The sequence below is a fragment of the Stegastes partitus genome, unplaced genomic scaffold, assembly GCF_000690725.1.
Source record: "Stegastes partitus isolate 25-593 unplaced genomic scaffold, Stegastes_partitus-1.0.2 Scaffold499, whole genome shotgun sequence".
Classification (NCBI taxonomy): Eukaryota; Metazoa; Chordata; class Actinopteri; family Pomacentridae; genus Stegastes; species Stegastes partitus.
In genome coordinates this window covers 84,871-100,665 of record NW_007578230.1, presented here as the reverse complement: position 1 = coordinate 100,665, position 15,795 = coordinate 84,871, and the positions used below count along the sequence as shown (strand labels likewise).

The window sequence follows — 15,795 nt, the reverse complement described above, 5'->3', positions numbered from 1 at the left end:
TTTTTTTTTTTTTTTGCATTTTACACCCCTGAAACTGAACAGGTGTTTATCGGCCCACTCTCGGTCCAATGGTCACCGGCTGCTCTCAGTGGCACTGAGCGTGTTTTTGGTTATGATTATTAGACATATTCACACTATTATGTACTTTAAAATTACATTTAATCACAAATGTGTGATCAGAAGTAAGAGCAACTTTTGCCAATTGGATGAACAATCAAAGATAAACCAGCTTTCTATGAAAACTTCTTCATATTTTTTCATGATAGATCTTTCTCATGAATGCAGATTGTTGTATGTATATATCACATGTTTCACCGTAAAGTGCATTTTTATGCAGTTTTCTTTAAAACTATACGCCAACCTGCACCTTGTTAGTTTTATTGTTTTGGCTGGAATATCTCAAGGCCATAGACTCAAGGACACGATCACTAAGCGTCACGCCCTGCGTTTTAAAAAGATACAAACACCGAACAGGTTTAATTTGAAATCCGAGTAACCAGCCGGAGACAAAGGTCTAACGTTACCTGTTTCTTCTCGTCGTTTCTGTGTTTGTCTGTCCTCATTAATTACCCTCCTGATAGCTGTTGGGTCAGCGCTGCCAAATCCAGGGCACAGCGAGTTCACCTCACTGATAATATTCAGATAAATCCTACTCTGCATTTCAGACATGGTTGTCTAGGGTGTAGAAGTGAGGAGATTTATAAACCAGCAAACTCATTTGTTTAAAGGTCAAGAGCGGGGTTCCAAAAATAGCCTCAGCTCCACAATAAGCCCGAGTTGAGCTGTTTTCTCAGCAAAGTAGTTTTCTAGAAATCAACACGGCACAGAGATTGTAAAATGTAATGAAAATCTATATTTAGCACGTTGAGAGGTGACACAGTGCAGCAGTGTTGTGTTCTACAGACTAGAAGGTAACACATGAGCATCTGATTTTTGGAATTTAGGTTTTAGAAACAGGCTTCAGTCTTGAAATGCTGTTTTCTTTTGCAAACTAAGAAATTAATTTTTGTAACAGTTGTTGTTGTTTTGCTGGTTGTTAAATGGAGTTTGCATGTTCTCCCCGTGCAGCGTGGGTTCTCTCCGGGTTCTCCGGCTTCCTCCCACACAGTCCAAAAACATGTTGAGGTTAATTGGTGATTCTAAATTGTCCGTAGGTGTGAATGTGAGTGTGCTTGGTTGTCTGTCTCTAAGTGTAGCCCTGTGATAGACTGGTTATCTGTCCAGGGTGTCTCTTGCCTTCACTCTGAGTTAGCTGAGATAGACTCCAGCCCCCCATGACCCCAGTGAGGATTAAGTGGTGTATAGATAATGGATGGATGATAAACTAGAATTATTACCTCGTCGCTACATGCCTGTAACATTCAATCAAATTGCAGTTTACATCCACGTCTGTCAAGACTCATAATCTAAGTCATGAAGACTTTGCAGAGTGTAATTCATTTAAAGAAACAACAAAAAAAGTCAAATTCCTTGTGTGTGTTCACATGCTTGGCCAATAAACCTGATTCTGACTGAACACAAAGCTGCAGCCACAACAGTGCACAATGCTTTGATTATGGATGTTGCTGCAAAGAAGCAACAAAATCTAAAATGTTTCACACGCAGCACAGAAGCTCCACACAATCGCCACAGATTCAACGTGAGATAATGTCACCAATTTAGAATCTAACCAAATGTGAAAAATGCTCAAAACTTCCACCTCTGTTCCAGAAAAGTGCTCTTGCAGAACATTGTAACGTCGCAGTCAAGTTGACCTTTTGAATGTTCGCTCACTTCCTCATTTTATTTTAGTAGACATTCGTATGAAATGTCGTCATAAGTAGCTTATAAATTCTTCAGTTACGGACGTTACGGTCTGTGAAGTCCCAGCAGGCAAAGTTCCACAACAAAAGAACCTGCTGAGTGATCACTTGTACATCTAAAACTAAAATATTGCTCAGTTTTTGTACATCTGCTTTAATCAGGATCAAACGGTAATGACATGCAAATACACACAACTTTATTCAGTCAGTTTCTGGTAACAACAAAGGTGAAACTTATACCTAACATCCACACTGCCATTTAACCCAGCGTTTCTACAAGTCTACGAAAATGTAGCATTATTTTGCAGGAATATTTTAGTCATTCTCTATTTTTAAAACAATTACCTACACATTTAACACTTTACCCGACTTTACAGACAAGTTGAGGCAGCTGAGGGTGCAAAATATTCACCTGGAGTGATAATGTATGCATTTGTACCCCTGTGGAATCGTGCTATTACATTGATCAGAATGGGACAGACAAGCCAAAAGCATGATGTCCACAGTAAAAAGAAACTCCTTTCCTTTTACCATCTGTTACACAAAGACAGAAATTCAAGTCTCAGCAGCTGGCCTCCTGTACTTCACCTGAACTTAAGGTGTTCTGAAAAACAGATTGTTCCCGACTCTAAATATCTCCTTTTATGACCGATCTGTTTGCAAAGCTCATGTTTACGGCTCACTTGGCTGCGGCATCAGCTTGCTGATGGATTTGTCCCATTTACGCAATTATCAAAGTTGCTTTGTGTGAGAACAAAACTTTATGTGATTCGTGGAAGAAGGCCGATAATTTTTTTTGTGCGTTTCCAGCAGTAAGTCATAAAAAAGGGGCAGGGTGAGTATAATGATTATACACAACACGGAAGACAGCAGAGAGGAGATAAATGTCTACAAGGATGTTTGTAGCCACTGGTTAAGACAAAGATAAGGAACAACTCTTACTTAATTTAAAAGCATCTTACAGGCCACGTCTATATTCAAAATATTTTAATAAAGTTTGATTTTACTTACAAAATGTAAGGAAACTGTGTGTTTAGGAGTTTGTCAGAGGAAAACATTTTCAGAAGTAGTCCAGAATAACAATAGCACCCTCATGAAGCTGACTCGAACTATATTAAAAGCATTTTTTTTTAAATATACACTGACACTTTAACTGATACAAGATTTATATGCAGGTAAATTATTGAGTATTTCTGAATACTCAATATTCACATAGAGGTTTTCCACACTGAAAGTATCACAAGTATTAACAAAAGTGTAAAAATATTTAAAGGTCCTAAAAACATATTTATTAATAAAGTTTTAATAATAAGCACTGACATCCTACATAGATCTTACACATTGTTTTCGATGATAAATTTCAGTGTTTGAATTTTTCAGAGCAGGATTCTAATAAAAACAAAATCACAGCAATAGGAATAATAAACTAAGATAATACTCACCTACTATTGACACAAAATTAACACAAAACGAACCTTTGTTGCTACAAAGACATTCATGGTCCCCAGAGGATGAACCCCACTGACATCTTATTTTTTTCTCTGCTGCCACCATGAGGTTGATGTTAGGGTTTCTGGGCGAAACATCTTGACAGCTATTGGATGGTTTACCATGCACTGGTAATGTTCCGATAACTCGGTTTATGATCAAGGTCCAATGCCTATTTATTATGCTTATGTAAACATCAAGATTAGCATTGTAGGTATTTGTGCGTTCACATGCTCCTCAGATGATCCCATTTCCTGAGTTGGGAAGTTGTTCTTTAGACTTCGGTGTGTTTGTGTCTTTTTCATGAATGAAACAAAGAAAAAATGTGTTTATTACTCAGAGAACTTAAAGAAGGTGCTGATAGCTAATAGTTGCTTTACCTGACATGTTATCAGCATTACTGCTAATAAATGACTGCGCTGAGTCATCTGAATCACTCTGAGGGGACAGCAACGATTACATACTAATACCATTACAAAATAATTTCAGTGTTACGTCCCCAGTTCTGCTTGTGTAAAAGGAAGCAACATAAAATCAGTAGGTAGTGGGAGTTATTTAATGCTTAGCAATTAACAAACAGAGGTCGCAAAACTGCAAAAGAAAACCAGGGCCTGTGGATGTTGCTAAATCAGTGAAATAAATTAAATCAAAAGAGGGCTAACAGTGGTCCAACCTGCTGAATAAACTAAAAAAAGACAAAGGCACCCATTCGTCTCTAGAAAAGCTACAGTAAGCCTGGTCTAGTCTCTCGACGGTCAAACAAGCTGTGAGCTACGAACACAAGGACAACAAGAAACCAGGTGTTGTGATTGCTGCATCCTGATTGGAGCATGGGACTGGGCCAATCAGTCACAAGGGTTGGGGGCAAGACGAATAAGGTCTGGAGCTTCAGGCCAATCAGTCAGAACAACAAGAAGAACATGAAACACGCACAGGGACCAACAACAACTAGGTCTTGTTCCATGAAGCAAGTTTACCAAATAAACCAGGCTTATTTCTGTTAGTCTGACTTACTCTCAGGTTTTTCGGCACATAAAGCAAATTCAACAAGCTCAGTGAGTCTGGAAACTTATGCTGAGCTACTGACCTGGTTCAACTGTCAGACTGGCCTGAGTTGCTGTTAAACCAGAGTGTCCGTAAGACTGAGCCGACAGGAAAGCCAAGACTTTACCACTGACTCTTTGGCGAGCTACCATATCATTTGACTTTATTATCCTGTATCTGTTCCAAAATGTAAGTTTATAGAAAATCAACTTCAATAAATAACTTAAATAAATTACAGAATGATAAATGACTAGATATAGGCCGACAGACATGTTTAATCATATAGTAAGTAATGTCAAATGGGTTATGCTACACACAATAAGTCTTAGTCTAAATGACCCTAATGTTCCCTAATTAAAAGCAGTTTAATAACCTACAGGTTTTCTGTTACTAACTATTTGAATTTGTCCTGTTAATAGACATGAAGGAATAAGAAAACAGATCAAAAGTAGCTGATGCTGCCTGCTGTGCAACTACATAACATGTGCAATAAAAAGTTTACTTAATGTTGTTATCTTGCACTGCATGTGCATTATTGACAAATCAACCTCCTGCATGAATCATACATCAGTGTTATTTAACTTCTCTGCAACGCGCGGTCATTCAATCAGCAGTTTCTTGCTGGTTTTCTTTCTGGCAGCTGTAGTTATTAGATGTTTGAATCCTTCACATTATCGTGGGAAGTGCCTTGAGATTATGTTGTGAACTGGCATGATATAAATATGATTGGAATGAAATTGAATGAGATGTTTTTAATAACTGTCACTGCTTATTAGTGAACATTCTGCTGTTCGCTGTAGTGGATTGATTTGATCTACGTGTGACCTCTCGAGCTGCATTGGAGTGGTGCACTTATACAGTTATCTTGATTACTTGAACCTGTATTAGATTAGCCTGATGATACGAACTGGCCTATATTAAATTGCTTTAGCCATGACTGATTTGTCGAGTTCATTCAAGTCAGGTGTTGGACTTTAAATCTTCACGTGCAAGTTCATCAAGGGCCATAAAAGCAAACAAAAAACAATGATATTCAGCATGTGACCATCAACCAAACATTTGGTTTTATTTGCCATGTTTCTGTGAAGATGATGCATATGAACAACTTGACAAGTTGTGGATAAAGATTTTGTTGACTTTAAGAGCTGTTCAGAGTACATTTACATACATTTTTCAGTTGGGACTCATCTATTAGATTATTTTAACATCACATTAATACATGTGGATGTTATTAGTTTAATCTGCCTCACAGAGCCACTCGCATAACTGTGATTTTTTTGTTCACATAAACTCTTCTGGTTTGGTAGTATTCCACGATGCAGCGTTAGCAGACACTTTCAATGTGGGATCTCGAGTTTTAAAACCATTTTTGTGTATTTGGGTTTAAAAATGAATAAAAATCAAATCTGGAATCCGAATAAAGTGAATTAAAATTACAGTATACAAGTTGAATCATGGCAATAAGGAGATGCACGGAAGTTATCAGAGAGAAATAAAAAACATAAAGTGCTCATAAATCATGACAAAAACACAAATTTACTGCCTGTCTGTGTCACTGGCTGCAATGATGTGAGGTGACAGACAATAAACTGGTGTTCTTTTGGATTACACAGTAACCTTTAATTACTGTGTGTTGACATACACACAGGGTGTAACTCAGCCAATACGCTATGTTCCAGCCCTATTCTATTCCTTCATGGTGATTACACATTAATATCCCTCAGCCGTGTCTTCAAGATTCTGAAACCTCAATGAACGTTGGCCCTAGTAACTCAGACTCACTGAAGCTGATCTGAATTACACCTGCTTTGATGAATCATTAATGTTAAAATGTGTTTAAACTGTGAGCAGGAAGAGTCTTTGGTTAGATATTAAGTTCCTACCCTGCGCCTCTGTTTGGGTATTTAAGTTTTTTAGGGTTTCCGCCCAGATATCTTTTTTTGTTTGCCCAACTGATCACCTCTTTCACACCAAAGAAAATTATTGTTTTCACTGATCTGTCCCTGTGGAGTTTCGGTGCTGTCAGGTAGGTTAATGAGTAACATCCAACGAGGCTGATAACACCACACGCTGGTGATAGCCTCTGTAAGCCTTCCTGTCGTAAAACGATGCCGGCGACTTGAATCTCCGTGGGGCTCAAGATATGAGAACGATGAACAGTGAGTGAACTAGGCCAGGCACGTTTTTTTCTGTCAACGGGTGCAGCTCGATCTTAGTGCTTAGTGCAGTTTGATCAGAATGCAAACTCTCACACGGTGTCCAACAACGCCTCCGTAAAATTTAATGGAGTCAATAAATGGCAGTAATGCTGGACTTTGCTTTATCAATAACAGATACGTCCGAAATGACTGATTAATGGATCAGATGCAGGTTCAGATCAATGGAAAATTACTGTTTACTGGTCTTTCATAACAGTCAAAAACATTTGTTTTTATGCAGATTAAACTCTTATGTAGGCAGCGTTTTTATAGATACGAAAGACATACGAGTTAATAAGAATTCTTTTTATCAGAGAAAGTCTTTTAACAAAATGTATTATTACTGTAGGTGCGTAATTAACTAACAGAAAAGTCCAACTTTTATTGCTGTAGGTAAAGTATTGACAGAAAGTGTGTGTTTTGGATATACACTTAGTGAATCATAAATCAACAGAAAACTTTTTCTCAATAATTACAGGACAAAGCATCTGTAATTAGCTGCCTGTATATTTTTGATTTGGCAAATTTATTTCGTAAAGTGTATAAATACCAAGAAATCTGCTAAGACTGCCCTTGTGGAAAAACGAACAGAGAAATTGCTTGTATGAGAGTATAGAGCCCCTTGTTCAACATCAAATAAATACAAATAACATTATTATATCAATAAACAGAAAAATAAAATGAACTTTGTGAAGATATTCCAAATCAAATTAAAGCTAAGCTTCATTTTGATCAATGATATATTCATAGTCAGACTGATCAACAGCTTCATTCCACAAGCTGTCAGAATGCTGAACTGCTGATCCAGATACGCAAACACTTGTTTATTTAAATTGCTTTAAGTTATTGAATTCTGAAGAAACACTCTTTCATCTTGCCTGTACTATTATTGTATGTACAGCAAAATGACAATAAACTTGATTTGATTTGATAAAATGTTAGAAGATCCAGTCTTTTCTTTCTTTACAAGGACAGACTATAATTATTTACTGCAGCTTTTCCACCAATAATACTTGTATTTAGTCATGGTTGTCTTATTTTTTCAAACAAATACTCTGTTAATCAAGACCAATAAGCAAAAAAGCCGCTGAAATGAAATAAAACTGACTTGTAACAACTGTGAAATGAAGCTCATTATTATATTTCTGAAATATTTAGTCTGTATTTAGTCATGTAATGCATGTTCAATTACTGAAATGTCTTTTATTATAATTACCACTTGACGTGTGTACAACAGTTGGTAAGTTACTGTGCTTTTTTTTTCTGCAATAGAGAAATAAACACAGTTTTTCTCCTGCTGTATTTTTCTCTCTACAGCAGAAGAAAGAAAGTGCACAATAAATACATGTTTGCATGCTGTCAACAACAGACAACCAGTCTTCTAGCATTTCAAAATCATTTTATTTAACAAGATGGAAACACAACTCATTAAACGTAGTTTGTGTAAATGTTAGGAAACATATTTTACATGAGGAAGATGTATTAATTTCTCATATGTGCATTGCGTCCCTTTAAGTCAGAACAACTTAAAAAAAAAAAAAAACTGCAGTCAAAATAAATGCAAACATCTGCTCATTGCCTCCACAGCAGCAGCTCTTCTTACAGTCTGGTACAGATGAGTTCCTGCTACATCACCTGCAAAAACACGACTCTGTTCCCCTTTGCTTTACAATCTACACTTTATACCGAACCAGCAACACTTTCTTTAACAATTCAAGCACAATGGAAGAAACCACAACTGCATTTTTAGAAAGTTATTTGACAAAATGTCAATGCCAACTTAGTAACTGTAGGCCGAGGTGCACGCTAAGAAACTGCACAAAACTGAATGGCACCATGTCTAGTCTAGGTTGTTTATACAAGTAATGAGAAGGTGCCATGCTATATATAATGTGTGAATTAACAGCAGTGTCATTTGTATGATGATTTTCAATCTTTTTAAAGTATGAAAACAAGTTATTCACTGGCAATATTCAAACCATTTAATGCGCTGCAATACATATTCAAACCAATATTATACATCCTTCAAGCTTTCACCACCAAAGCTTTTTTTTAGTTTTTCTTTATGCAGGTCAGTGTGTAAGTCCAGCAAAATGAAAACACACCGTTTCATGTCCAGATTAGGATTTGGCAGCTCCTTTTGACACAGCCAAGCCGATGAGGCCCGCTAACCCGGCCACGCCGAGGCCGATCCCTCCGACAATCGCCATGCCAACCAAGCCATCTAGAGAGCAACAAGTGAGGATTGAGACTTAGACTTAAATCACATCACACACCAGTTTTTAAGGAGGCTTAAGAAATAAAGTTTAATATTATCATTTATCCAGTGAGGGGGGTCATTCTCTCTTACCTTTCTTCAAAGCCTTGTCGATGAGTTTCTCCAGCTCCAGAGCTTGCTTGTTCCCTGGTTCGTTCTTTAGCAGAGTCCGGATGTACTTCAGGGCTTTCTCATATTCCTGGATACACAAGAGGAAACAGAAAATGATCTCACACACTTTTGGTTTAACTGAGATTGTGGGATTTCAGTTGATTTTTTTTTATTTTATTCAAGTAGAAAACCTGAAGAGTGAGTCATAAGAAACAGTGTGTTAATGTAACTCATACGGGGTCTAACATGGATTAAATAAAGCACATTAGCTGCAGAGAAATTACAGAAATTAGAGTTGTAGTCCCCTTGTGCGGTAAAGAAGAAAAAGGGACCATCTTGACCTGTAGACCATAAAGGCCTGATTAGTTATCGTCTAAGGATAGGTAGGGAAAGGGCAGAGACAGGCACACTATTGTACAAGAATGCAGGTGCACCTTCCCGATACGGATGAGCAGCTCAGATAAATAGGGCTTTTCCTAGCAACGTTTATAGCGATACATCAGCGAAATTTTAAATTGGACCAATCAGACAGCCCTGTGTGTAAATGTTGACCAATCAGTAACTATGATTCTGTCTCAGAGGAGCATGAAGCAAGAGCGTTAAAGGAATGTGGCTGGATGGAAATCGTTTGCTCAGCATTCTGAATCCAGGACTTCAGAAATGAAACAAAACTACATCACACACAGACACACAGACACACAGACACAGTTTGTATCTTTATTTTGGTTTCTATGAACCGTGAAGCAGATATTTTGTAAATGTTAGGAAAGGCAGAAGAAAAGCAAAAACTGTCACAATGTTAAAATGTCACTCACTTTGAGTCTGTAGTTGGCCACTGCAAGGTAGAACAGAAAGTCCCGGGAGTCGTCCTTTGATGCTTTCTGAACAAGCTCTATGACAAAAAAGCAAAAACATTAATTTAAACTATGAAAGCTTGAAAAAAAAAAAAAAAAAAAGTTAGCATGTTGCAGTAATCCTCACTTTACAAACAGTCTGTCTACTTTTATCAGGATCACTATGTCTCAGGACTGTATTTACAAAGTTTTGGCACAAAAGACTGATGAAACATTCTTACAATGAATATTATCACACAGTTTATTTTTATTACAGATATCTGTATAATATTATGCTTTATGATAACAATGTCACTCTACATCTTAGCAAATAAATTACAAAAACTCACAATCACAGTTTAAGTAATTTAGACAAAGTTTCCTTTTCAGCTGTAAAAAAAATAAAATAAATCTGCATCCTTTTGGCTCTACTTAAATAACACTAATTCAGTTTTCTAACAGACTGATTCAAACATACTATTACAATGACACAAAACAACACAGCATGCGATATTTTACCAAGTTCTGTCCGTTCTTTCTAACATATTGGTTGTTCCGACACACTGTTAACAACAAAGTAGATGTGCTGAAACCACCAAGTAAGCATTTTACTGGAAATGATCATGTGCAGACGGAGCATGAGATCACAGAACAGAAACCACAAGTCAGTAATAACACCATGTGCATCACGCAGTGCATCGATTAGAGTTAATGAGGCTGTCGATGCTGGCATTTAGCTTTACAAAGTTAGCAGATGCTTTCGGGGACATGATTATGTTGCTATATATGTTCAACCAGAGATGTTTGCAGCATTTTCTGAAACAACAAATGGTGGACTTGTGGACATTCAGTAATGTCAGTAAAGGTGTGGCCATGCCAACCATAGATATAAATAATAAAGGCCTTTATTATACATATCTATGATGCCAAAAGCCCCTTCTAGTCTTTCTGCTGTCATCTGTGGCTGAACTGCATTTTAGGGGGGCCTTTCATACTTACTGGTCAAAGGAGTGTCTGTGTACACTATCTGATCATTGCTCTTCAAGTCACACCTCACAAAGGGCGTGGAGTAACTCAGGGGTTGTCACTAGTTGAACAGCCCAGGAAGCTTTTGTGCACAATTAGTACATTTAACTACTTTCTAATGAGATCCTTAACTTTTCCCCATGTGAGAAGGAAGACCATTTGCATGCTGTGTTGATATTATCGTAGCATTTTGCAAAAACTTACCCTCCAAGAGCACGATTCCCTTCTTGATATCGTCTGAGTATTTGCTCCTGATCAGACACCAGGCATATTCAAACTTGGTTTCTTTGGAGACGGCTCCCTTCACCAGCTCGCTGTTGTACTTTTTCTCAAATTTCTGCCATAACAAATTAAGCAACGTGGTGACATTTGATTAATATTGTAGTTTTGTTCAGGAAAGCAGTGAAACAGAAACTGCACGCTTTGCTGACATTTCACTGCAATCCCTGTGTGTGTTTTGGCAGATGTAGCGCTGTATTGTGTAACGTGTCTGTTATGTTCAGGAACGATAACTGGAGTTAAACTCAACCGTTAGGGCAGCAAGTTCAAAAAAGTAAGCTCATACATCACTCCCACGCTGATGCTAGCATTAGTTACACATTATCCAACCAGTGGACATGACGGTGACACAGTAACCAGACTTGAGGGTAAATATGATCATTAGCATTAGCTAGCTACGTGACGCGTCAAAGTACGAGTCGTCACGTCGTATTTCACCGACTTGTGAGCATTTCCACGGGGAACTAATATCACGAACACCTCTGTGAGAGTCGCTTATGTACTAAAATGTCGGGTTTATGAAAAGGAACAGGTTTAATAGTGCGAAAACTTACTATAAGGTCTTCAGGAGCCACCACATCACTCAATACAGCCTCCATGTTTCCGGAAACTGACTTCAGACCCGCCCACTTTATCACGTGACATAACAGTTTCATACGTCATTGTTAGACTTCTCCAGTAAAGTCCCCGTTGTACAATAATAATAATAATAATAATAATAATGAAGGCATTAGAGATGTTTAAAAGTTTTATTGTTGATTCATGAGAACATTTAAGGGACTACAGTGTTGTTTGCTATAAAATTTTCATTTAAAGTACAAAATTGTATTTTTTTTCTCCCCCAAATCTTTTTTGTTTTATTTTATTAGCTTTGTTACTGTAAAATCAATGAAACTAAACAGTGATGAGGCTTCATCAGTTCTTCCCGAGGTGTGCTGGAGAAAAGGCTAAAGGCAACAGTTCACTGAGGCTGGTTTCTTTGTAAGATCCATCCGGCTTGGTCAAGTATACAATCCATTCTGATCCAAACTGTCCAGAGAGAGATAGAGAGAGATGCATAGTGGTGTATTGAAAACTCTAAAAAAGAAAGTGACAGACTTACATGAATGAGTTCAGCTCCAAATTTCTGCATTGTATTTCTTAGTGGTCTTAATGAAACACCCTCCAAACATCTCCACAAGCTAGTGTTTAGTTTACTTTGGCTGATCTGAAAGTAGTCGTAGTTGTAGTAAATGTGCAACTTAAGACCACATTGATTTGTTGCTCTTGTTACATTAACAAATTTTGTTGCATGTCTTCTTCTGCAATAGAAAAAGGAACACAAAGCCCCTGCAACACATCAATAACTAACATTTTAATATACTCTTTTGTTGACTTAACAGGAGTCAAATTTGAACTAAAATGGCGAGTCTCAAAAGACCTGACACTTGGTAGCCTTACAGCATAGATGTCTTTAATTACATTTTCTCCAACAAGGACTACACGTGCTTGAAAACCAAGGATTTAGGAGTTAGTTTAGGATCTGAATCAGGATTTGACAACATGAAATAGTGCAGAGAAAACAAAAGTATTCCACTCCTTTTAAAATACCTAAGGTTTATTTATTACAGAAGGAAGGACGAATAAATCATTGTATCTTTTCACTTTTGCTTCAAAATGCCGCTTTCACTGACTAATCCAAAGCAGCCCTTCTCTATAAGGAAGCTGTGACACTTCATAATGCTTCGTGATTAGAATTAATGTTTAACAAGCCTGTAGATTACAGTGGTTTCTACTGTCGACACAGCTACTGCCGGCTGTCATATCAATAAGATGTGCTAGGGAGGGACAATGCCACTATCCTGCCTTATAGACTGTTAAGTAGAAGTTATCTTTGTCTGTACTTCAGTTTTAGATTTGTTTTGTGGAACAACTTCAAAAATTCGTTTTAAAAGTTTTATTTATTTTTATTTCAAACGCTGGACACTTCAGGAAAATTCCATGAACAAGCTGATTTACTGAACCCAGTTACACTGATTTTCTTTGTCCTTGTTTAATTTTAACATCTTTTTAAAAGGAAACAGTTTTTTATTTCAGTCACAGACAGCTGGGTTGCAGCCTATCACACGCTGATCATGTGATAAAGATTATCTCTGCTGGTCATAAAACTGTTTCTCACCTCCATAAGAACCTGTCTGCACGCTCCGCACGGCCCAACGAAACGATCTTTGATATCACTGCACAGACGAGAGGAGAGCATGGACGCATAAAGAACATGCTGCTATGTGAAACTATAAATGCGTCATTGTAGTCTCACCATGTCACAGCGATGGCAGAAAACTGTCTGTGTCCTTCTGCCACGGCTCTCTGGATAGCTGTCCGCTCGGCACAAACCGTCAGTCCATAGGAGGCGTTCTCCACGTTACAGCCTGAAAACACACAAATACTGAAGACTGTGGACGCTTTCACAGGAGTAGAAGTATGTCAGATCCTTCCAGAGTCACATTTAGGTACTATATGTTTTCCTTTATGAGTTGTAAATTTGATTATCTTGTGAAGCCACTGAATAATTCTTTTTGAAGTGATAGTGATTAAAGCTTGCAAGACGTATCCAAAAACTAAACTTATTAAGCACCAGAATTGGTCCTGCCAGTGTCATTATTTACATGTACAATATACTATGGTATTATTATAATGCACTGGTGTGGTTTTAACATTCTAGCTTGTTATGGTACAACCCTGTTCAATCTTGCGATAAGATAATAAGCTAAGATTAGCTTTATTGATCCTATCAGCAAAACTGAAGTGTCACTGCAGCAGTGCAATCGCTGATCTACATTACGACCATCCGTTATCTACAAAATCAAGGATAAAAAGCAAAAGATAAAATTTACAGGGTACCATAAAAACGAACTGCAGAAAAGTTGACCATGTGAGTTTAAATTGACCTATTTTGTTGTTGTTGTTGATCATGAATAACAATGCATGAACCCTGCGAACCACAAAGCGGCCGTTTTTAAAGGCTTTAAAAAAAAATTAATTCAAAAAAAAAAAAAAAGGCAAGGACAAAATGACACCATTTATCGAGTCAAGAGCCAGAAAGTATAAAATCAGAAAGAATCACTGGAATTTCAACTTTCTGAAGGTGCTTCAAATTGTGATATTTCATCAAAAACACTTAATTGTGCACATCTACTTTAAAAATCTGCCAACAATTTATACGAAACTGATTCTGTAAAAAAATAATAAAAATCCTGTGTTACTTTGCCCAACTGTCAACCGTCAGTGACTCAGCTGGGACAAACAGTCACGTGACAAAAACTCCAGGATTTTTCTGCTGCACTGTGTTGAACTGCAGGCTGTGTTTAAACAGAGCAGATGGGAGACATGTGGAGACAAATAAAAATGTGCAGTAAATATGAAAAGAACAGTATGTAGAGCCACATTTTTCTTTCCAGGACTGGTAACACCTGTGGGCACTGGGAAAAATGTTGCATATGCTGATTCCAGGATTTTTCAACGTTTAATTTATTGCATCATCCAGAAAATTTGTATTTTTCTCCACTTGTAACCACCATAGTTGTGCTGCTTCCACATCGGTGCATGACTTTATATTAAAAATGAGCCAACGGTGATTAAAAGTATGGCAAGAGTCTTAACTGCTTGGAGTTTAATGTGTTTATGTGTAAGCAGCATTTGCAGTTATTTCTATAGAAGTGCATTGCATTTTTAAAGTAAAATTTAGATGCAAAGTGAGTTTAGGAGGAAAATAAGAAGAAAAAAAGTACAACATTTCAAAGCTGCAGGAAAGTATCATACAATTAAAGTACTTTAAACTGCATCTACAGTAGCTGAAGAAATGCACTTTGCATGTCCACAGTTTTTTGTCCCAGTATTGAAGTGGTTTGTTCTGAGAGAGGGCTGCAAGGTGGAGCAGTGGTTAGCACCGTTGCCTCGCAGCAAGAAGGTCGCGGGTTCGCATCCCGGTGAGGACACCCGGGATCTTTCTGCGTGGAGTTTGCATGTTCTCCCCGTGCAGCGTGGGTTCTCTCCAGGTTCTCCGGCTTCCTCCCACACAGTCCAAAAACATGTTGAGGTTAATTGGTGATTCTAAATTGTCTGTAGGTGTGAATGTGAGTGTGCTTGGTTGTCTGTCTCTAAGTGTAGCCCTGTGATAGACTGGTGACCTGTCCAGGGTGTCCTGTGCCTTAACCCTAAGTCAGCTGGGATAGACTCCATCCCCTAGTGAGGATTAAGCGGTGCATAGACAATGGATGGCTGGTTGTTACCTGTGATTATAGCGCCATCTGCTGTCAGTATGGCCGCACCGACGGGGAAGTGGCTGTATGGACAGTAAGCCATGTCTCTGGCCTGCATGCACTTTAAAACGAGCTCCTTCACTTTATCTGCACATAACAGAAGAAAAAATATTGCTTAAAAAAACAGTTAGTTTGCATTCATAATGAGCCCATTCATAAATAAATTGTGAGGGTGGGACTTTAACGCGTTAATTACGATTAATTAATTAATTACAATAAAAATAACGAGTTAAAAAATTCGTCGCTATCTGAGTGGTTAACGGTCCAGAGGGATCTATTTTGCAAGCGAGTTTTTGAGATGTGGACTTACTAATTTTGGCTCTGAATCCAGTCATCTGGTCCAGTACGGGCTGCCGGCACCGCTTGCTCGGACTCGGACCAGGACTGCTAACAGCGCTAACGGCTCCGGCAGGTTCTGTTTTCACTGCAACGTGCTTTGCATTCAGGTGGTACCGTAAG

The 15,795-nt window shown here is 37.9% G+C and overlaps 2 protein-coding genes across 2 annotated transcripts; both read right to left on the bottom strand.

The window, feature by feature from the left end:
• Positions 1-7,914: 7,914 nt before the first annotated feature.
• Positions 7,915-11,655, bottom strand: fis1 (fission, mitochondrial 1). Its single transcript, XM_008287404.1, has 5 exons — positions 11,593-11,655; positions 10,964-11,096; positions 9,716-9,792; positions 8,883-8,988; positions 7,915-8,756 (listed from the first exon to the last, which is right to left on the bottom strand). Exons 1-5 carry the CDS (start codon positions 11,635-11,637, stop codon positions 8,653-8,655), a joined length of 465 nt encoding a protein of 154 aa, XP_008285626.1. The 5' UTR covers positions 11,638-11,655; the 3' UTR covers positions 7,915-8,652.
• Positions 11,656-11,902: 247 nt separating this feature from the next.
• LOC103361351 (cytidine deaminase) lies at positions 11,903-15,795 on the bottom strand. The gene is made up of 5 exons (XM_008287402.1): positions 15,647-15,795; positions 15,307-15,423; positions 13,335-13,446; positions 13,197-13,254; positions 11,903-12,067 (listed from the first exon to the last, which is right to left on the bottom strand). Exons 1-5 carry the CDS (start codon positions 15,669-15,671, stop codon positions 11,954-11,956), a joined length of 426 nt encoding a protein of 141 aa, XP_008285624.1. The 5' UTR covers positions 15,672-15,795; the 3' UTR covers positions 11,903-11,953.

Bases quoted from the DNA above. Each gene is read 5' to 3' on its own strand.
- LOC103361351 (XM_008287402.1), bottom strand. From the start codon at position 15,671: ATGACTGGATTCAGAGCCAAAATTA. The intron at 15,424-15,646 runs GTAAGTCCACAT...TGTTATGTGCAG, and splicing joins TGGATTCAGAGCCAAAATTA to ATAAAGTGAAGGAGCTCGTT. The intron at 13,255-13,334 runs GTGAGACTACAA...TCGTCTGTGCAG, and splicing joins TCTGCCATCGCTGTGACATG to TGATATCAAAGATCGTTTCG.
- fis1 (XM_008287404.1), bottom strand. From the start codon at position 11,637: ATGGAGGCTGTATTGAGTGATGTGGTGGCTCCTGAAGACCTTATA. The intron at 11,097-11,592 runs GTAAGTTTTCGC...TTGTTATGGCAG, and splicing joins TGGCTCCTGAAGACCTTATA to AAATTTGAGAAAAAGTACAA. The intron at 9,793-10,963 runs GTAAGTTTTTGC...TTTTTGTCATAG, and splicing joins GGGAATCGTGCTCTTGGAGG to AGCTTGTTCAGAAAGCATCA.